The sequence below is a fragment of the Cervus elaphus genome, chromosome 9, assembly GCF_910594005.1.
Source record: "Cervus elaphus chromosome 9, mCerEla1.1, whole genome shotgun sequence".
NCBI lineage: Eukaryota > Metazoa > Chordata > Mammalia > Artiodactyla > Cervidae > Cervus > Cervus elaphus.
The window spans coordinates 42,273,540-42,296,935 of record NC_057823.1 but is presented as its reverse complement, the minus strand read 5'-3'; the positions used below and the strand labels follow the sequence as shown (position 1 = coordinate 42,296,935).

Here is a 23,396-nt window from a genome sequence, read left to right as displayed (position 1 = left end):
AGAAATGAACAGATGAAAATATCCAAAAATTAACAGGATGAAAAAAAAGTCAGCAAAACATCAGAAAAAATATTATTATAGGATAATAGAGACAGTTTTCTAAAATTACACATCACTTTTCTCTGCCATCTTTAGGTGATATTCTAATTGATGTTCTTGCTTCTTGCAGTCCCAGATGGGCACTAGATGGACATGTCAATGGCACCATCCCAGATGACTTCATCCTTTTGGGCTTTTCAGATAACCCTAGCCTTGAAATGACCCTTTTTGTGACTGTGTCTATCTCTTACATGGTCACACTAGTGGGCAACACCACAGTCATACTTCTGTTCCACCTAGACCCTCACCTCCACACCCCCATGTACTTCTTCCTCACCAACCTCTCAATCCTGGACCTCTGTTTCACCACCAGCTGCATTCCCCAGATGCTAGTCCATCTCAGGGGCCCAGACAAGACCATCAGCTACCTGGGATGTGCAGTCCAGCTCTATATCTTCTTGGGACTGGGAGCTGCTGAGTGTGTGCTGCTGCTGGTCATGGCCTTCGACAGATATGTGGCAGTGTGCCGACCCCTACACTATACAGTCATCATGCAGCCTCACGTGTGTCACAAGCTAGCATTCTTGGTCTGGGCAAGTGGGATATTTGGCACCTTGGTGCAGTCACCCACCACCATGAAGCTCCCCTTCTGCCATCATCACCGGGTGGACGACTTTGTCTGTGAAGTCCCTGCACTGATCCGTCTGGCCTGTGGGGACACACACTCCAATGAGCTCCAGATTTCTGTTATTGGCTCTGTCTTCCTGATGGTGCCACTCCTGCTCATCCTTATCTCCTATGGTCACATTACCCGGACAGTGCTGGCCATCCAGTCCCATGAAGGGAGGAGGAAGGCCTTCCAAACCTGTTCTTCTCACCTGGTCGTTGTTTTTCTCTTCTACTGCACTGTCACTGCTGTCTACATCCAGCCCCGAAGCCATTTTTCCCAGAAGGGAGGAAAGTTTCTAACTCTTTTCTACACTGTGGTGACCCCCACTCTCAACCCGCTCATCTATACCTTGAGGAACAAGGACATGAAGGGGGCTCTCAAGAGGCTATTTGGGAAAGACAGAACATCCAATGTGCAATAAGGAAATCAGCTCAGATTCAGGAGCTAATTTGTCAGCCTTTGTCCAGTTGCTCACAGCATTAAATATGTGGTATTTCTTTTGTGGGGACTCTCAATTATCAACACAAATGTGAAAGGTCAAAAGCATGATTTGTCCAGACAGAATATCCGTCAATAGTAAAATTTGATGCATCCTACAATGTTGTTCTTAAATTTAAATGGAAGTGCAACATTGTTCCCATCAGGTTACCAACACATAATAGACACCATATATTTTATTTTTTTCCATTTTTATTGGAGTATAGTTGCTTTACAATGTTGTGTTAGTTTCTGCCATACAGCAAAGTGAATCAGTTATACAAAGACATATACCCCTCATTTTTAGTTTTCCTTCCCACTTAGATCACTGCAGAACACTGAGTAAAGTTTCCTGTTCTATAGAGTAGGTTCTTATTAGTTACCTATCTTATACATAGTGGTGTATATACGTCAATCCCAATCTTCCAGTTCATCTTGTTCCCTTCCTCCTTGGTATCCATAAGTTTGTTCTCTATGTCTGTGTCTTTATTAAAAGAGAGAACTTATTTTAAGGAATTATAACTAGCTATTGAAGGAGGGAGAGGCAAAAGAAAGTAGTTACAACCCCTAGCACTGAGGGAACACAAGAAAATGACTGAAATTGCTAAATCTGACTATTGAAAAGAGCAACCTTAAGATGCCGCTAAGCAACAAGCAAGGTCACCTGGACAGGCTTTTTCTATCTGCGAAGGTTTTCTTTCAATGGAGACCAGATAGACCAACTCCCGCTCATTGTCAGCACCGTTGGGTTTACCTTCTATGCTATTTCTTTCATTAACAACTGGTTGGGAGACTGCCTTGGAAGGGATAGTATCTATAATAGTAAGTGCAAATCTTGACCAATTTACACAGCTAATGACATTACCTCAGTATTGGCCCAAAAATGGCTGCATCAATTCTGGCTGATAGGTCTCTGGGCCAGATATTCCAGGACTAGGAACAATTTGAACAGCAGGAATTAAGAAGGGAAAAACTTATTAAGTTATGTCACCCAGTTTGGCCACAATATCAGTTAGGAAATTGAAAATGGAGTGAAGTACACTGTGTTCAAATTTTCATGGCCTTGCATTTAGGTAATAGAACCCAAAAGGAATTTAAGGCATATGTAACTTGGAGGGATAAATCCAGGAAATACACAGAGGACATTTTAATAGACTCACCCTATGGGACCACGCAGTATACTTAGTAGGGAATGAGGCCATCCATGAGGGAAACCCCCAATGGAATTACTTGTTGAATTCAATTGATAGAAATAGATGGGGCCATATGATTACCTGTTTAATAGAAGGTATGAAGAAACTTATAGTAAAACTTGTTAAATATGAAAAGGCAAAAGAGGTCCAATAGGGGTAGGATGAAGATCCTGTAGTATTCCAAAGGAGACAAGTGGAGATTTTGTAAAAGTATACAAACATAGATTCCTCCTCTCCTGAAGAACAGGCCCTTTTGGATTCCATCGGCCAGTCTTCCCCAGACATCAGTCACAAAACTCAGAAAGTGATTTCTGAATCACTTCAATGAGTGAGTTGTTCCAATTAGCTTATTCAGTTTACAATAATAAGCATATGGCCTTAAATGCTGAATGCACCCAGAGAAATATTTTAAAGGCCCAAATGTTGGCAGTGGTTTTTCCTGCTCAGAGAGCCCCAAAGGGGAAGCTGGTTTTTCTGGTCCAATCTGGCCCTGGCAGACCAGTAGGCTTACAGGTACCCAGGCAGGACTAGTGTACTACATGCAGACAAAAGGGGCACTGGAGGGAGGATTGTGATCAACGTGCCCCTGGCAAACAAGCAGCACATTGGAAGAAGGAATGCCCCAGATGTCAGAGAGTGATGGGTGGCCCCTGGGCCATTGATAGTTTTGCAATCAGAAGACTGAAGGAATCCAAGGCAAAAAGTGGCTCTGACTAAAGATACCATCTACATAAGTAACATCAAGCCTTGGGTGGTCTTTGATGTGATGGACCGCTTGATAGAATTCCCTGTAGACTCTGAAGCAACCTCTCAGAATTAACCCAAAGAACTGGAAACCTTATAATCATAATGAATATGTACTGAGGGCGTCAGGGAGAGGCAGGAGCACACGTCCCTGGAGCCCTTTTATGCAGCATCAGTGACTGACTGTTTTTAAATTCCTTTCTGTTTGTGTCTAGCTCTCCCATCCCTTTAGTGGGATGACACTGTCTTAGGGGCCACTCTTTCTCAAGGGGCAAGGGAACCAGCCTCATCACCAAATGGTTCTGCTGCTGCTGCTAAGTCACTTCAATCGTGTCTGACTCTGTGCGACCCCCCATGGACTGTTGCCCACCAGGCTCCTCTGCCTGGGATTTTCCAGGCAAGAGTACTGGAGTGGGTTGCCATTGCCTTCTCCACCAAATGGTTCTAACAGAAGATAAAAAGGACCTGATGAAATCTGAAGCTAAAATAGAAGCCTTAGTAGACTCTGCAATGTGGAATACAAATGTTCTGGGCTTGGCTGAAGATATCTGGCCAATTATTGTCAAGTTAAAATGGTTATATAGAGTATCTAAATATAAGGTGCAAATTTCTTAAACTTAGAGAAGATCCACAAAAGTGTTTGTAAATAGAGTACCAAAATGAGAGGTCACTAGTTTGACTAACAATAGCTGATATTTGGAGCCTGATGGAAGTTTGGAGGGGAGGCCTTCTCCCCTAAGCTAAGTGAGGGAATGTAAAATCTTGCAGCATAGGTGAATGGGTGCATCAGTCCTTTGATAATCATTGAGGTGACTATCCAATTCTTTGAAAAAGGAAAAAAAAAATAAAGTGTCCTTATTTTACAAATCCAGTCTTTATAGGACCAAAGGTACGGCTTCAAAAACAATCCAAAGCCCATCAATCCTTTCACCACTCCCAAAATCTTCCCTATTTATCTTAAGAGGGTTCTGAGCATTAAACAAAAGAGAAATAAAGTCAAGCAAGAAGAAACTTGCCTGTACCTTTGAGATGCAAATGTCCTATCTGGTCTTTCCAGGAACCTTTATCTCCAACACCTTTTCAAGACAAATCTTGAAAAGCAAGTCAAATAATTTAGAACTTGGCTTGTCAAGGATAAATAGAAATCCTTAGAGTCTTTTCTGTTGTTTAATTGCTAAGTTGTGTCCAACTCTTTTGTGACCCTGGGAACTGTAGCCCTCCAGGCTCCTCTGTCTATGGGATTTCCCAGGGAAAAATACCGGAGTGGGTTGCCATTTCCTCCTCCAAGCGATCTTCCTGACCCAGAGATCAAACCCACCTCTCCTGCACTGGCAGGTGGATTCTTTACCACTGCACCATCAGGTAAGCCCGTCTTTTCTGTAAATATTAGTAAAAAGATTTATCTGTCTAGACAAATGAGTTTGATTTGTTCCATCTTCCAGAAGCCTAATTGCAATTCAACAGTTTGGAACTGATGAGTTTTATGATATTGTACCTGACTCAAGGCTGAAATTTTGTAATGGGAACTATAAGACCTCTGTGTGTGTGTGATTGTTAAGAGTTTGTATGTGTGTTACAGCTGCATGGTATTGCCAAAAATTGATTCAAGAGAGTTCTGTTTAATTGGCTTAAAGGAAATTGAGTGCTTATACAAATACTCAGAAACAGATAATAATCTGGCCAAAATAAATTTCAGGTTCATGTCATCTGGAAAATATTCAGTACTAAGCTCATATTTAGTATTGAAGGTGGCTTAAGCTTGTTGGATTAATACAGACTTGTCTTTAGAGTCATCAGTGTTAAGTACAGAACTTCTGTTGTACCTATATTTACTAGAGACAAAATAAGACCTTATTCTGTTACAAATTTGTCAACAGGAAAGGTGAACTTAATGTGGAAAAACTTTTAAAGAAAGTAGAATGTGTGTTTTCAGTAAAGAAGATACAAGGAATGGAATTGTATTTTATTAAGGGAGAAGAAAGTAACTCTGTCTTAAAACTATTTCTGAATAGAAAAAATTTAAGTGATGTATATAGAAAATGATGGGAAGGTTTTTGGAAAGTGGACCCTGAGAAAAGTGTTTTGTGCATTGTCAGGACTGACTGAGTTTAGAATAAATTTAACTGAGTAATGAATTTTAAAAGTAAGCTGATGTAAGACTTGAATGGGCTTCCCTGGGGGCTCAGACAGTAAAGAATCTGCCTGCAAATGCAGGAGACCAGGGTTCAATCCCTGGGTCGTGAAGATCCCCTGGAGAAGGAAATAGCAACCCGCTCCAATATTCTTGAATGTGGCTTTTCTCTCTGTTAAGAAGACAGGAGACCCAGGTTTGATCCCTAGATCAAGACGATACCCTGAAAAAGGGAATGACTACCTACTCCAGTATTCTTGCCTAGAGAATCCCATGTACAAAGAAGCCTGGTGGGCTAAAGTCCATGAAGTCACAAAGAGTCAGTTAGCAATTGAGCATGCACACATACGTACATTGTGAAACAATCAACTCAATCAAGTTAATTAACATATCCATTATCTCACATAGTTGCACTTTTCCTTTTGTGTATATGTGCGTATTTGTGTGAGATGAGAACATTTAAAACCTACCCTCTTAGCAAACTTCCAGGATACAATTCAGTATTGTTAACTATAGTCACATTGTTGTACATTTAGCTTTGCTTTTAAAATGTGTCTTCATTATATTTGGGATTTATTTGTATTCTATAAGGCAGAAATACAATGTTTCTATGTACATGGCTGCTTGTCCCATTCAGGTTCATTGACTAGTCTTTCCTTTTCTCAACATTTTTGGTGTAGTAAATCATATTTCCATGCATGCCTATGCCTGTACATGAATTCTCTCCTGTCTATACTACATCAATCAGTTATTAAGCTCTAGTGTGGCAAGTTCTCCTATGCTTTTGATTCTCAGATATGCTTTGATTCTTATTTTTCGTATTCATTTAAACACTATCTTGCTCAATTCTGTGGAAATCTCTGTCAGTATGTTAATGACAATTGCACTGAATTTTAGTTTGAGGGGAGGGATAATCAGCAGTGAATGCTGCTGAATCTTCACATCCATGAATATGACGTATCTCTCAATCTCTCCATTCATTCAGGTCTTCTTTGGTATGATTTTTATACAATTTTTAAGAAATTTATTCCAGGTGAATATTGACTGAAAGAAAAATATATAAGTTAAATTTTATTCAAGATCTTACTGAGGACTTTAGTCAAGGAGATAGCCTCTCAGATACCTCTGAGGAACTGCTCCAAAGAGGTAGGGTAAGAAGTCAGTATACATGAGACTTGGTGGGGAGGGGGAGGGGGCAGTATCTGAGCCTCTCAGATACCTCTGAAACACTGCTCCAAAGAGGTAGGGGTAGAAGCCAGTATACATGAGATAAATCCAAGACAAATTCTTAAAACTGAAGGCCTTAGGGAATGAGGATAACTAAGAATACATCTTGGTAAAAGATTATTGCTAGTCACGAAGAAAAAATATCTCAAGTTAATGTTTACTGTGCTTTTTTATGTAAGGTAAGATGAGAGAAACTGGGTTTATTAAAATTCTTCCTGAGATACATCTATCTAAGAAACATGTTTGCCCACAACACAAAGCATCTTGTAGTCATCTCTAATTTCCTCTGTCTGAAGCACAGAGTGCAGTTTTGGTCAATGACTACAGTGGATGAATCTTTGTAGACTTAGATGGTGACAAAAATTATCTTTGCTCTTCTTTTGCCTGTACACTTAATAACTTTTATTGCTATGATTAATAGGATTCTGTTATATTTTAAGTTGCAGGTGTTTAGAAATACTGTTTTTTTAATTATTTAAACTTTTTATTTGGAAATAACATCATATGCACATAAATGATACATGAATAAGAACAGTTTAAAGGATAATTTAATAACTCCCCCACCCCAACATCTACCCATTATTAACACTGACATTGACATTCTTGAAGAATATAGTCTCCTTTCCCTTTTCATAGAACTTCCTCATTTGGAGTTTGTGTGGTGTTTGTTAATTAAATTTTGGGTTCTCAACCAGAAACACACAATAGTGATATCAGTTTCTCCTCAAGTCATCTTACCTGAAAGAAGGCATCCATCTGCCCTCTTTGATATTTTTTATTAGATGGTCAGGGTACTGTCTAGTTTCTGCTTTTTATATAGTTAGTATTTTTCTTTTGCAACTGATTAGCCAATATAAAAAGATAATTTCAGACTACATAAGAATCCTGCTCATCATTTAAATTTCCTATTAGGTTTTAGCACCCATTGATGCTTCGTGCCTGACCCAATTTTTACTATGATTATTGGAAAGAATGATTTCTTTCCAACTGCTTGTTTTGATGTTTGCATATTGATTTTCTATCCATCATCTTTACTTATTTTTTAGTTCTCCTAGTGAGGAAAACTTCATGGATTTTTCCAAATTAATAGTTACACTGTGGGGTCTTTATTCAGATATTTCTCTTGACCTTTGAGAGGTAAACTCTTAATTCAGTTTTGAGAACCTAGTGCACAGAAATTTTTCTATCTTTCCAGCTTAGCTGTGTGTTCTAATTCTAATTATCCTGAATGTCAAGGTATTTTTAGCAGATAGGCAGTCTGCAATAGCTCACTTTACTAAGATGCAAAAATACAAATATTGAGACTAGAGTTACTCAAAAGTGTTGGTCCTACAGAAGACAAAGACAAAGACTTTGCATCAGAATATAAATTCCATACTCCTTCCCTATTGAAAGAGTCTTACCATGAAAAAAATTTAGCCCATCTAAAAAAGCAGTTTTGATCTCTGGGTCTGAAAGATCCCCTGGAGAAGGGAATGGCAACCCACTCCAGTAGTGTTGCCTGGAGAATTCCAGGGACAGAGGAGCCTGAAGAGCTATACTCCATGGGGTTGCAGAGAGTTGGACATGATTGAGTGACTAACTTTCATCTTTTCAGAAATCCATAGGCTACACTTTGACAAGCAAGGTCTAGATGACTCACTTGAAAAAAGAAGTAGTATTTCTATCTTGAACAATTCCCTGTGGTTCAAGAGTTTCTCCATGTGTGGAAAAGTAATTAATCAATACATATTAATGAGTTAATGCTATGTGAAGTGTGATGGATGAAATGTTCTTGTGATGGGATAAATCCAAGACAAATTCTTAAAACTGAAGGCAAAATGCATTTTCTACATAATACTTCTATTTATGAATATAGGCTCCATCTACTCTAAAATTTTCCTTTGCATGATTTTCAACCTCCTGTCTTACTAGAACTGAAATTTCAACCATCAGAGTTAGAAGGATTTTTTCCTTATTCATTAAAATTGAATCATTTGGCAAAGAGATTTTTTTAATACACGAAGCAATTTAATTTATCTTTAGTAGTTTAGATAAATAAGTAAAAGGCTTTCTAGGCATCCTCTCTTAAAACCAAGGAAAGGAAACAATTTAACTCAATAAATACAATAAAGTTTTTTTCTATTTTCAAAATTTCCAACCAGCTACAATACAATAAACATCAATTATTTTATTAGAATATATAACAGTTCAAAAATTAAAAATAAATAAGTTGCTGCTACAAAATTGCAGCATAATATATAGTTAACTCATTCTGTTATGGTAAATTAAGAGAAAGATGGCAGGAAAGATGATATAGTCAAAGAAAAAAAAGTGGGGAGAGGTACAAAGGAAAGGAGAGTTAGAGTAAAAAGAGAAAAAGAAGGAAAAAGTGTTTTCCTGAATGAGTTAGATACGTGAGGTCACCAGGAGGAACACATTCTCTGACTAAGGCACTGTGGTAAGAACTGTTTCATTTGATGATTTTATTGCACTGGTGTCTTCAACCTAGGGATAAAGGAGATTCTCATATTCACCAGGCAGAAGGACCATCAGCAAGTTTTCGTTCTTCCTCACTGGACCAGAAGAATTGCAGAGAGGTGATCTTAATGCTGAAGGAGGAATGCTCACTACAACTTGTCCACACCCGAATGGCAGAGTGCTTCCACCACTACTGAGAAGGCTCAAAGACAATGGTTAATTCAGGCTTTTCTTCTTGAAGTGTTTCTAGTGCACGTTTTGTATCATAGTTGAAATACATTTCACACAACCTATAAAAGCAAAAAGAGAGCCTTGGATTACACTTCAAATGAACACTTTCAGAGTTTTTGACTTTAAAAATCTCGTCTCCTCTCTTAACCTCACACTTCTCAGCTTTCCAGTGCTACACATCATGCCTAATGTGGTTTCTGTTACATTTTTAACCTTCAAGTTTGGAAATATTTAAACATGCAAATATAAAGAGAATAGTACAGTTAATCCTGCCATCTAGCTTTGACAGTTAACAACTCATGGCCAGCCTTGTTTCAGCTATTACCCACCCAACTCCTCACATCAGTGGATTATTGTAAGCACAGCAGTTCAAACATCTATAAATATATCAATGTGTGAAATGAAAAAACTTTTAAAAGAGAATTACAATGCAATTACAACACCCAAAAAAGTTAACAATAACTTTCACATATTAATATATGTCCAACCAGAGTTTCAATTTCCTCAACAATCTGATAAAATTTTTATATTATGTTCATTTAATCAGGAGCCATATAAAGTCCACACATTGAGAATTCCCTGATGATCCAGTGGTTAATTTGGTGCTTTCACTCCTGTGGTCTAGGTTCAATTCCTTGTCAGGGAAACAAGTTCCCATGAGCCATAGCCCACTCCTCCACTACGCCAAAAAAAATCCACATATTGTAATTGCTTGGTATGCCTATCAGTGATATGAGTTCTTCCTCCATCTCTTTTTTTTTTTTAATTTCCCTTACAACTTAAGTAAGAAATTATGCTATTTGTCCTGTATCATTTCTAATAATCTTGATTTGGGTGTGCTATGGAAGGTTTATGTTCCTTCAAAATCCATATGTTAAAGCCCTAACCCTCAATGTGATGGTATTTGGAAATGGAGCCTTCAGGATGTAATGAGGGTTAGATGAGTTCATGGGATGAATCCTTAATATGGGCTTAGTGCCCTTATAAGAAAAGATACCATAGCACGTACTCTCTATCTCTGTCTCTGTCTGTCTGTCTTTCTCTCTGCGTACCACATGAGGACACAACAAGCCCAGAAGAAAGCTCTCACCAGAAACCAAATCAGCCAGCACCATGATCGTGGATGTTCCGCCCTCCAGAACTATGAGAAATGAGTGACTATGATTTGTTTAAGGCATATAGACTATTCTATTTTGTTATGGCAGCCTGAGTTCACAAGGCAGGTTGACTGCATCCATGGATTCCCCAGTCTGTGTCGAGCTTGTCCCTCATCTCGAGTGTCCTAAAGATATAGATAATAAGTAAGCAAGAAAATGATATAGCTTATATGATGGTGTTCAACACAGTGGAGGAAAATAAGCAGAGAAGAGGAAAGGCATTGCTGGGTTGCTATTTTCAGTAGGATGGTTACAGTCAGACTCACAGAAAAGACCTCTGAGCAAAGAATTTAAGGATGCGCAGGAATAAGACACGTGGACATCAGAGTGTAAGAAGTCCCAGGTAGAGGGAACAGCAAGTGTATAGTTTCAGAGGTGACAGTGTTTTTTGAAACAGCAAAGAGAATAGTGTGAATGGAGAAGGAACTAGGGTTAGAAGATGACTGCAGAAATAGCAGGATTATGTGGGGCCTTAGACACTGCCGTGAGTTTGTGGCTCTTGCTTTGTGAAACGAGCATGTTAATAGGAGTGATATGCTCTGACTCACGTTTTAGCTATACCCTCCATCTACAGTGGTAGATGCAGAATAGCCTATCAGAATGTCACCAGGACAGTCCAGACAACAGGTGACAATGGCTTGAACCAGGAAAGGAGCTGTGAAGCTGGCGAAAAGTGGTCAGTGAGTGGGCATGCTGTGAAAACAGAGTTAAAAGGACATGCCAATGGACTGGATATGCACATAAAGAAAAAGCATCAAAGACAACACCAGGCTTTCTGCACCTGAACAATTCAGACTGAGTTACCATTGACTGAGATGGGTAAGAAACAGATTTTACACAGAGGGGAACAGCACAGGTTTGGGTTTGGACATGTCAAGTTTGGGTGGCTTATTAGGTATATAAGCAGAAAGGTGAGACAAGCATTTAGACATGGAATTTAGGGAGATATGAACTGGAGAGAGGGGTATAGCATGTATGTGATAAAACCAGAAGACTAGATGATATTTTAAAAAAAAAAAAAAAAAGCAGAAAATATAGAGAAGAAAAATTAACTCAGAGATTGAGTTCTGGGTATTCAGCATGCAAAGGTCAAGATGATGAAGAGAAACCAGAGGAGACTAAGCAGAAATAGCCAATGTAATAGGAGAAAATTCAGAGTAGAGTATGTTGTCCCTAAAACCAAGTGAAGGAAATCTTTAGTGAAGGATGTGATTACCAATGCTAGCAGAAGTTATGAAACTAATTTCTTACTAGAGCTCTTACTAGAGAGGTAATCAATGAGTGGCTTAGCGGTGTCATTGATGATGGAAGGGAGCAGATGGTCCCAACACCCTGAAGATAGGCCAAATTTTATGAATTTATGATCTTGATGTTTCTGGAGCACTTTTCACCTAGAAATTCTCAGAAACAAGATGCACAACACCCTACTATGTAATGACTTTTACAATAGACAGGTCTAATTTTACAAAGTACAACACCTTGTATAGAAATATAATTCTATTTAGCTACTTTCATTGGGAATTGTGTTTCTTTCAAGAATATGGATGGAAAGTCTTTTCACACCAAACTGAAACTTCGTTATTCTAAACAAAGTTGAATATGTAGTTCATGACTCACATACAGTATGTATTTAAAAAAAAAAAAAAAGCTGCAGTTGGACAAGGTTCAGCCTTCAGACTGAGCGACTGAACTGAACTGAACAACCTCACCCAGAGTGCGAATGAAGCCATCCTGGATTTTGGAAACTGCAAAAATTTTCTTTAGCACTGTGAGCCGTGCCATACAAATCTCTGTGGGGCACACTTACCTCAGGCTTTTCAGGAGGCAGCCCTGCTGTTTGAGCACTTCACAGAGAAGCATGACCCCCAGATCGCCCAAGTCGTTGTTGCCTAGGCTCAGCTTTCGTAGACTCTGGTTAGAAGTTAGAAGTGTGGAAAGATCCCAGCAGCAGTGTGATGTGAGGCTGCAGTTATCTAACCTGCAAGAAAGAAGGTGACTTTTTAAAAATGTCTCCTTAATTATCCTACACAGGTCTCCCAGGTCTCTGCCTGTAATATTTCAAATGTAGGAAAAGCTCAGGATTAACAAGCTTTGAACTGCTTTATGTGCCAAGAGTTATTCTTTCCTCTTCAAATGAGGGTATTTTTTCCAATCTACTGGATTGCGCAGATCAAATTAGTAAGAGCAGTTTATGAAACAGTTCTTCCCAAATTCTGTGTCTCCCCACAAATTTTCCTAAGACAAAAATGCATACCAACCCCAAGGAACTCTAGTATTTACCTTTATACTATCTAAAAGTACAACTCCTGCTCCCAGTCCCATAATCCTGTAATAAGCCAAACCCTAGGAAGACACTATCACTTCTCAGATATAGATACATCATTCTCCCAAACTACCTCATTCCCTGGGGCCACTATGCATTCCCATCACCGTAATAAGCTAAGAGACTTACTCCAACACCTGAAGCTTGCAGTTGTGGTGCAAGAGTCCCTCACAGAGTAGCTTGACCCCCATGTCTCCAAGAGCATTGCCCTGTAGGTAAAGGTGGGTGAGATTCTGATTTGTACTGAGCACCGAGGATAGAGCTGGACAACAGCCTGATGTAAGGCCAGAGTTCACCAACCTGTGGAAGGAATAAGGAAAAGAAAATTCAATGTGGGGGGGGGAGGATAAATCAGGAACTTAGGATGAACATACACACACTACTATATATAACATGATAACCAACAAGGACTACATAGCACAAGGAATTCTACTCAATATTCTGTGAAAACCTATATGAGAAAAGAATCTGAATGAATATATGTATATGTATAACTGAATCACTTTGTTGTACACCTGAAGCTAGCACATTGTAAATCAACTGTACTCCAATAAAACTACAATAAATTAAAAAAAAAAAGAGTCCTCAATGCCCAACCTTTCTTGGACATCATACAGCTGTCTCAACATAAGAATTTCATCTTATCTGAAAAGTTTCATCCCTCAACTTACAGGCCAGAAGCCAGAATCTTGAATATAATCTGTAGACAGTATGACTCCCTATCTCTGGCCTCATAAAAGCTATAGATGATGTCTAAGCAGATGCTTTCCTGGGGTCAGTAGAAGAGACAGAGCAAAAGCAAACTGATCCACATTACCTCCACATTTCTCCTTCTTCCTACATATATTCCCTCTGGCTCTACATGTTCCTCACAAGCACTTCTTCAAGAAAGACATCCCAGATTATTTCTTACTATTAATACTAATTCTCATTATTTTTATATTAACAGTGCAGAGACTACCTTATTTGATTTTTCTATCAACTGGGCAAGGGGACAGTGTAGCTCTAACTATTGAATATTTTTTTACAGAGGAGAAAGCTGAAGCTCATCAAATCATGTTCCCCTTAAGGTCAAAGAGAAAGTATTTGGAAGAGAAGGAACCTATACTAACACCTTCTAGAGTCATCCCCTGCTCTGTTGCCCCTTCTATCTACCTCATACTATGTTCTGCACTATAAAGGGCTTCTCAGAGCATAAAGCTTCGTTTTGCATTATACTCAGTATAATGCAAATTAAGACTGTTGATGTACTACTCTTGGGTCAGGTTGGGCATATACCATACATTTGTGAAACATATACCATACGTTTGTGAAAAAGCATTTCACAAGCTGCTCAACTTTGTAACTAGATAATACTATAATATAGCATTATCACCCAACAACAGCATGAGAGCTCTGAAATAGATAGCTGTGTCACTCCTGAAAAGAAGCTCAGAGGGTGGTATACAGTATACAGAAAGTCACAATGTGAGACCTTGAACAAAGCCTTGATTTAAGAGTATCTCATGCAGGCACATTCCTTTCTGCCATAACCCTTAACAATGATATGTTTTTAAATTCTAAGGTGTCTTGGAATCAGGAAAAATAGAAGGAAATCATTCAGATAGTATAGCATGAACAGATGACCCAAAGGAAACAGAAGCACTTACCCACCCACTGGTCTCCATCTTCCTAGTCAAGGATGAATCACAACAAAAGACTGAGCAAGCAAGACAAAGAGAGAAATGAAGCCCGAGAGGGACGAGCAAAAGAAACTGAGTGGTTTATAGCAAGCTCTTATTTCCAGCTAAGAAGAATTTTATCAGAGGATCTTCAGTGAACATGCAGAAGAGTTTTTCAGGACTCTTGGCTGTTAGAATGAATGTTTGTAGTCCCCTACCCCCAAATTTCATACGTTGAAATCTTAACTCCCAATGTGATGATATTAGAATGTGGGCCCTTTGAGATGTGATTAGGTCTTGAGGGTGGAGTCCTCATGATGGGAATAGCACCCTTATAAAAGAGACCCCAGAGATTTGCTTTGCTCCTATTACCATGTGAAAACACAACAAGAATGGCTGTATGCAAGGTAGGAACAGAGTTCTTATCAGGAACCAGGTAATCTACAGGCCTAACCCTAACCTTGGATTTCCAACCACCAGAACAGTGAGAAATAAATATTTGTTGTTTGAGCCACCCAGTCTGTAGTATTTTTGTTATTACAGTCCAAATAGACTAAGATACTGGCAAAGATGAAGAATGTTCCAGAAGCCTAGAGATAGTCATCAAAAAGGACAGTTACAGAATAGTAATCTTCACCACTGTTTCCAAAATAAAAGGATTGGAAGATATTATACAACAGATGTCTGAGGAGAAGTACACAATGAAGTGGCAGCAATTACCAACAGATAGGGTGGTTTTTGTCGAGAATAAGTTACATCAGGCTTATCAAAGTATTGTTAACCACTGAGATTGACTAATGGGTACACAGAGCATATATTGAAATGTTTAGAAAATCAAACCACCATGCCCTATCAAACAATCTATTAGATTAGAGGAATGTAACCAACATCATATATCTTGGTTTCACCCAATCCATTCAACTCAGATCTACATTTACATTTACTGAACATAGATATTTCACCATGTATTATATGGTGATTGACTTTTTAAAAATTACTAATGAGGGAGTCCCAGAAGAAGAAGACAAAAAGAAAGGCCATGAGAAAATACTCGAGGAGATAATAGCTGAAAACTTCCCTAAGATGGGGAAGGAAATAGCCACCCAAGTCCAAGAAACCCAGAGAGTCCCAAACAGGATAAACCCAAGGTGAAACACCCCAAGACACATATTAATCAAATTAACAAAGATCAAACACAAAGAACAAATACTAAAAGCAGCAAGGGAGAAACAACAAATAACACACAAAGGGATTCCCATAAGGATAACAGCTGATCTATCAATAGAAACCCTCCAGGCCAGAAGGGAATGGCAGGACGTACTGAAAGTAATGAAAGAGAATAACCTACAACCTAGATTACTGTACCCAGCAAGGATCTCATTCAGATATGAAGGAGAATTTAAAAGCTTTACAGACAAGCAAAAGCTGAGAGAATTCAGCACCACCAAACCAGCTCTTCAACAAATGCTAAAGGATCTTCTCTAGATAGGATATGCAGAAAGGTTGTATAAACGTGAACCCAAAACAACAAAGTAAATGGCAACGGGACCACACCTATCAATAATTACCTTAAATGTAAATGGGTTGAATGCCCCAACCAAAAGACAAAGATTGGCTGAACGGATACAAAAACAAGACCCCTATATATGCTGTCTACAAGAGACCCACCTCAAAACAAGAGACACATACAGACTAAAAGTGAAGGGCTGGAAAAAAATATTTCACGCAAATGGAGACCAAAAGAAAGCAGGAGTCGCAATACTCATATCAGATAAAATAGACTTTCAAATAAAGGATGTGAAAAGAGACAAAGAAGGACACTACATAATGATCAAAGGATCAATCCAAGAAGAAGATACAACAATTATAAATATATATGCACCCAACATAGGAGCACTGCAATATGTACGGCAAATGCTAACGAGTATGAAAGAGGAAATTAATAGTAACACAGTAATAGTGGGAGACTTTAATACCCCACTCACAACTATGGATAGATCAACTAAACAGAAAATTAACAAGGAAACACAAACCTTAAATGACACAATGGACCAGCTAGACCTAATTGATATCTATAGGACATTTCACCCCAAAACAATCAACTTCACCTTGTTCTCAAGTGCACACAGAACCTTCTCCAGAATAGATCACGTCCTGGGCCATAAATCTGGTCTTGGAAAATTCAAAAAAATTGAAATCATTCCAGTCATCTTTTCTGACCACAGTGCAGTAAGATTAGATCTCAATTACAGGAAAAAAATTGTTAAAAATTCAAACATATGGAGGCTAAATAACACGCTTCTGAATAACCAACAAATCATAGAAGAAATCAAAAAAGAAATCAAAATATGTATAGAAATGAATGAAAATGAAAACACAACAACCCAAAACCTATGGGACACTGTAAAAGCAGTGCTAAGGGGAAGGTTCATAGCATTACAGGCTTACATCAAGAAACAAGAAAAAAACCAAATAAATAACCTAACTCTACACCTAAAGCAATTAGAGAAGGAAGAAATGAAGAACCCCAGGGTTAGCAGAAGGAAAGAAATCTTAAAAATCAGGGCAGAAATAAATGCAAAAGAACCTAAAGAGACCATAGCAAAAATCAACAAAGCTAAAAGCTGGTTTTTTGAAAAAAATAAGCAAAATTGACAAACCATTAGCAAGACTCATTAAGAAACAAAGGGAGAAGAACCAAATTAACAAAATTAGAAATGAAAATGGAGAGATCACAACAGACAACACTGAAATACAAAGGATCATAAGAGACTACTACCAGCAGCTCTATGCCAATAAAATGGACAACTTGGATGAAATGGACAAATTCTTAGAAAAGTATAACTTTCCAAAACTGAACCAGGAAGAAATAGAAGATCTTAACAGACCCATCACAAGCAAGGAAATCGAAACTGTAATCAGAAATCTTCCAGCAAACGAAAGACCAGGACCAGATGGCTTCACAGCTGAATTCTACCAAAAATTTAGAGAAGAGCTAACACCTATCTTACTCAAACTCTTCCAGAAAATTGCAGATGAAGGTAAACTTCCAAACTCATTCTATGAGGCCACCATCACCCTAATTCCAAAACCAGACAAAGATGCCACAAAAAAAGAAAACTACAGGCCAATATCACTGATGAATATACATGCAAAAATCCTTAACAAAAGTCTAGCAAACAGAATCCAACAACATATTAAAAAAATCATACACCATGACCAAGTGGGCTTTATCCCAGGAATGCAAGGATTCTTTAATATTCGCAAACCAATCAATGTAATACACCACATTAACAAGTTGAAAGATAAAAACCACATGATTATCTCAATAGATGCAGAGAAAGCCTTTGACAAAATTCAACACTCATTTATCATTAAAACTCTCCAGAAAGCAGGAATAGAAGGAACATACCTCAACATAATAAAAGCTATATATGACAAACCCCCAGCAAGCATCACCCTCAATGGTGAAAAATTGAAAGCATTTCCCCTGAAATCAGGAACAAGACAAGGGTGCCCACTCTCACCACTACTATTCAACATAGTGTTGGAAGTTTTTGCCACAGCAATCAGAGCAGAAAAAGAAGTAAAAGGAATCCAGATAGGAAAAGAAGAAGTGAAACTCTCGCTGTTTGCAGATGACATGATCCTCTACATAGAAAACCCTAAAGACTCTACCAGAAAATTACTAGAGCTAATCAATGAATATAGTAAAGTTGCAGGATATAAAATTAACACACAAAAATCCCTTGTATTCCTATATACTAACAATGAAAAAACAGAAAGAGAAATTAAGGAAACAATACCATTCACCATTACAACAAAAAGAATAAAATACTTAGGAGTACATCTACCTAAAGAAACAAAAGACCTATACATAGAAAACTATAAAACACTGATGAAAGAAATCAAAGAGGACACAAACAGATGGAGAAACATACCGTGTTCATGGATTGGAAGAATCAATATTGTCAAAATGGCTCTTCTACCCAAAGCAATCTATAGATTCAATGCAATCCCTATCAAGCTACCAACGGTATTTTTCACAGAACTAGAACAAATAATTTCACAATTTGCATGGAAATACAAAAAACCTCGAATAGACAAAGTAATCTTGAGAAAGAAGAATGGAACTGGAGGAATCAACCTGCCTGACTTCAGACTCTACTACAAAGCCACAGTCATCAAGACAGTATGGTACTAGCACAAAGACAGAAATATAGATCAATGGAACAGAATAGAAAGTCCAGAGATAAATCCACGAACCTATGGACACCTTATCTTTGACAAAGGAGGCAAGGATATACAATGGAAAAAAGACAACCTCTTTAACAAGTGGTGCTGGGAAAACTGGTCAACCACTTGTAAAAGAATGAAACTAGAACACTTTCTAACACCATACACAAAAATAAACTCAAAATGGATTAAAGATCTAAATGTAAGACCAGAAACTATAAAACTCCTAGAGGAGAACATAGGCAAAACACTCTCCGACATAAATCACAGCAGGATCCTCTATGACCCACCTCCCAGAATATTGGAAATAAAAGCAAAACTAAACAAATGGGACCTAATGAAACTTAAAAGCTTTTGCACTACAAAGGAAACTATAAGTAAGGTGAAAAGACAGCCCTCAGATTGGGAGAATGTAATAGCAAATGAAGAAACAGACAAAGGATTAATCTCAAAAATATACAAGAAACTCCTGAAGCTCAATTCCAGAAAAATAAATGACCCAGTCAAGAAATGGGCCAAAGAACTAAACAGACATTTCTCCAAAGAAGACATACAGATGACTAACAAACACATGAAAAGATGCTCAACATCACTCATTATCAGAGAAATGCAAATCAAAACCACAATGAGGTACCATTACACACCAGTCAGGATGGCTGCTATCCAAAAGTCTACAAGCAATAAATGCTGGAGAGGGTGTGGAGAAAAGGGAACCCTCTTACACTGTTGGTGGGAATGCAAACTAGTACAGCCACTATGGAAAACAGTGTGGAGATTTCTTTAAAAACTGGAAATAGAACTGCCATATGACCCAGCAATCCCACTTCTGGACATACACACTGAGGAAACCAGATCTGAAAGAGACGCATGCACCCCAATGTTCATCGCAGCACTGTTTATAATAGCCAGGACATGGAAGCAACCTAGATGCCCATCAGCAGATGAATGGATAAGGAAGCTGTGGTGCATATACACCATGGAATATTACTCAGCCGTCAAAAAGAATTCATTTGAATCAGTTCTAATGAGATGGATGAAACTGGAGCCCATCATACAGAGTGAAGTAAGCCAGAAAGATAAAGAACATTACAGCATTCTAACACATATATATGGAATTTAGAAAAATGGTAACGATAACCCTATATGCAAAACAGAAAAAGAGACACAGAAGTACAGAACAGACTTTTGAACTCTGTGGGAGAAGGTGAGGGTGGGATGTTTTGAAAGAATAGCATGTATATTATCTATGGTGAAACAGATCACCAGCCCAAGTGGGATGCATGAGACAAGTGCTCGGGCCTGGTGCACTGGGAAGACCCAGAGGAATTGGGTGGAGAGGGAGGTGGGAGGGGGGATCAGGATGGGGAATACGTGTAACTCTATGGCTGATTCATATCAATGTATGACAAAACCCACTGAAATGTTGTGAAGTAATTAGCCTCCAACTAATAAAAAAGAAAAAAAATTACTAATGAGTTTGTGATTTATGTCACAAAAATGTCTCACAAAGAAAACTGAGGAAGGTTTAACATCTACTGATTATCTACTAAGCACCTGGCTGTGTGATGATAAATTTAAATAGGATTATTTCATTAAAGTATTACAAAACCAAGATGCAGGTGTTATTTTTAGCTTTATTTTTAAATAGAAAAACTAAGAATCAGAGAAATTAATTGAAGAATAAGAAGGCTTTTTCTAGGTGGATGGTGGAAATGGGAGAGTAAGGGTAACCCTTCAGGCAAAAGGAAAATGCTACACAAGGGTGAGGAAGAGTGAAAAAGTGGCCAGGTTCTCAGAATTAAAATTTAATTTAGTATGAATCAAAACAGAATGAAGGACCTGGTAGGCAAGAGGGAAGGAGCAGTGATCTATGGCTGATCAGGTATAGCCTTATGTGCCAAGCTAAGATATATTAAATTTACTCAGACTTCAAAGAAGAACTTCTGAAGGTTTTTTGAGCAAAAGTCCAATATTAACCAATTTACACTTTAGAAAATTCCCTGCAGTGTTACGTAAAAGAAAGATGAAAGACAGCAGGGATTGAAAGTAAAAACAAAATAAAAATGATCCTCTGTTTACTTGTCAGCCCCCTGGAAAGTCCCACTTTTCAACAACATGGAATAGAGAGGGCAAGAAGAGGGCAAAGGAGAGGGATGAGAAGTAAGTTACAAGAAATAAAGATTTGCAAATGCTTAGTATGTGATGCTTATGTAACACTGTGGAGGGGGCAGGGGCAATATGCGGTCAGAAAGAAAGGTCTAAAGTTCAAGATAAGAAAATTTGACTGTATCTAACAAAATATAAAATGCCTAAGTTTTGTCTTATTAATTTTACTTATAGGTTTCTGTCTCAAAAGAAAAGAAATATGCTTTTATAAAGTATATATAAATATGCTGTTTTCAGAGTTACTTGTAACAGTAAAAAAGAAACTCATTCAATAATACTACATCATTCAATGAGCAGCTAACTACATTACTGTAATGAATACTACAGAGCATTACCAAAATCTGTAGATTTTTATATAGCAACATGGCAATGTGTCCACAATAAATGAAAAAAGCAAATCATGGAAAAGTATCCACATAATGATTCCTGTTTGGACAGACATAGTGTTATGGGTTGAATCATGTCCCCCAAAATTTCATACCTTGAAGTCTTATCCCCCAGTACTTCAGAATGTGATCTTATTTAAAAATAGGGTTATTGAAGATGTAATTAGTTAAGATGAGGTGATTAAAGTAAGCTCTAGTCCACTAAGACTGATATCATTATAAAAGGGGGATATTCAAACACAGAGATAGACACACATCAGCACAGTTAGAATACCATGTGCTGAAAAAACTAAGATCGAAGTGATGTACCTACAAGTCAAGGAATGTCAAAGATTGCCAGTAAACAATGAGAAACTGGAAGAGAAGTATGGAACAGATCCTTCCTCACAGACATCAGAAGAAACCAACCCTGACAACACCTTGATCTTGGACTTTTAGCTTCTGCTATTGAAATAAAATAAACTTTGGTTGGAACTATTTTAACAGTAGAATACACATTCATCTCAAGAGCACTTGAAACATTTTCTAGGATGGATCATATGTTAGGCCACAAAACAAATCTTAAAAAATTCAAGATTGAAATTATGCCAAGTATCTTCTCTGACCATAATGGTACAAAACTAGAAATCAATAACAGGAGGGTAATTGAGGAAACTCAAATACATGAAAATTTAAACAACACACTTCTGAACAACCAATGGGTCAGAGAAAAATTGTTGCAGGAAATAATAGCTTGAGTTAGACAAAAATTAAAACACAATATACCAAAACTTAGAGGATGCAGCAAAATCATTTCTGATAGGGAAGTTTCTAGGTATAAATGCACACATCAAGAAAATTGAGAGATCTTAATTAAGCAGCTGGACTTCCCTGATGGCTCAGAGGTAAAAAATCTACCTGTCAATACAGGAAAAACAGGTTCAATCCCTGGGTCAGGAAGATCTCCTTGGAGAAGGAAATCCCAATCCACTCCAGTATTCTTGCTTGGGAAATCCCATGGACAGAGGAATTTGGCAGGCTACAGTCCATGGGATCCAAAAGAGTCAGACACAACTTAGCTACTAAACAACAGCAACATAACAACTAACTTTACACCTCAAGGAACTAGAAGAAGGGGAATAAAATAAGCCCAAAGTTAACAAAAGGAAGGAAATAAAAAAGATTATAGCAGAAATAAATAAAATAAAGAACAGGGAAATAATAGGGAAAAAATTAGCAAACTGAGTTGGCCCTTAGAAAATTTACAAACGTTTAGCTAGGAAAATAAATAAATAGAGAGAGAGAAAACCCAAATCAATAAAATTATAAAAAAAGGTGAGATATTAAAACTGATACCACAGAAATACAAAAGATCATAAGAACTGGTACAACTATAACCACCTGGACAACCTACAAAAAAATGAAAAATTCTTAGAAACATACTAAATACCATTGAATCAGAAACAGAAAATCTAAACAGACTAATCACTAATAAAGAGAATGAAGTAGCACTCAAAAAAACTCACAACAAAGAAAAGCCCAAGACCAGATGACTTCACTGGTGACTTTTAGTAAACATTTAAAGAAAAATTAATGCCAATTCTTCTCAAATTCTTCCAAAAATCAAAGAGAAAGGAACAATCACTAACTCATTTTATGAGGCCAGTTACCTTGATACCAAAAAGGACACTATAGGAAAAGAAAACTAGAGGCCAATCTCTTTGATGAATATAAATTCTCAGCAAAACACTAGTAAACTAAATTCAGCAACACATTATTAGGATCATGCACCATAATCAAGTGGAATTTATCCTCAGATGCAGGACTGTTCAACATATGGAAATCAATCAATGTGGTATATCACATTGCTGCTTCTGCTGCTAAGCCGCTTTAGTCCTGTCTGACTCTTTGTGACCCTATGGACCATAGCCCTCCAGGTTCCTCTGTCTGCGGGATTCTACAGACAAGAATACTGGAGTGGATTGCCTTGTCCTCCTCCAGGGGATCTTCCCCACCCAGCGATTGAACCCATCTTCCCCACCCAAGGATTGAACCCGCATTGCTTACATTTCCTGCTTTAGCAGGCAGGTTCTTTACCACTAGCACCACCTGGGAAGCCTGACATATCACATTAATGAAATAAAATTTAAAAATTAAAGCAGGCTTATGGACATGGTAGAGGGGAGGAAGGAGGGGGTGGGGTGTATGGAGAGAGTAACAAGGAAAACATACCTTACATATGTAAAATAGATAGCCAACAGGAATTTGTTAGCCAACAGGAATTTGCTAGCCAATGGGAATTTGTTGTGTGACTCA

General features: G+C 38.0%; 2 protein-coding genes across 3 annotated transcripts in view; one reads left to right on the top strand and one right to left on the bottom strand.

The window, feature by feature from the left end:
- Nucleotides 1-200: 200 nt before the first annotated feature.
- On the top strand, nucleotides 201-1,130 carry LOC122700939 (olfactory receptor 2H2-like). Its single transcript, XM_043913962.1, has one exon. The coding sequence runs from the start codon at nucleotides 258-260 to the stop codon at nucleotides 1,128-1,130; it is 873 nt and encodes a 290-aa protein (XP_043769897.1). The 5' UTR covers nucleotides 201-257.
- A 7,323-nt stretch (nucleotides 1,131-8,453) lies between these two features.
- Nucleotides 8,454-23,396, bottom strand: part of NLRP3 (NLR family pyrin domain containing 3) — a 51,429-nt gene continuing 36,486 nt past the window's right edge. For both annotated transcript variants that reach the window (XM_043912503.1, XM_043912504.1), the window contains exons 8-10: nucleotides 12,782-12,952; nucleotides 12,137-12,307; nucleotides 8,454-9,231 (exon numbers count right to left, since the gene is read on the bottom strand). In XM_043912503.1, coding sequence (XP_043768438.1) covers nucleotides 9,132-9,231; nucleotides 12,137-12,307; nucleotides 12,782-12,952 — 442 coding nt within the window. In that variant the 3' untranslated portion in view covers nucleotides 8,454-9,131. The remainder of the gene's footprint in view (nucleotides 9,232-12,136; nucleotides 12,308-12,781; nucleotides 12,953-23,396) is intronic.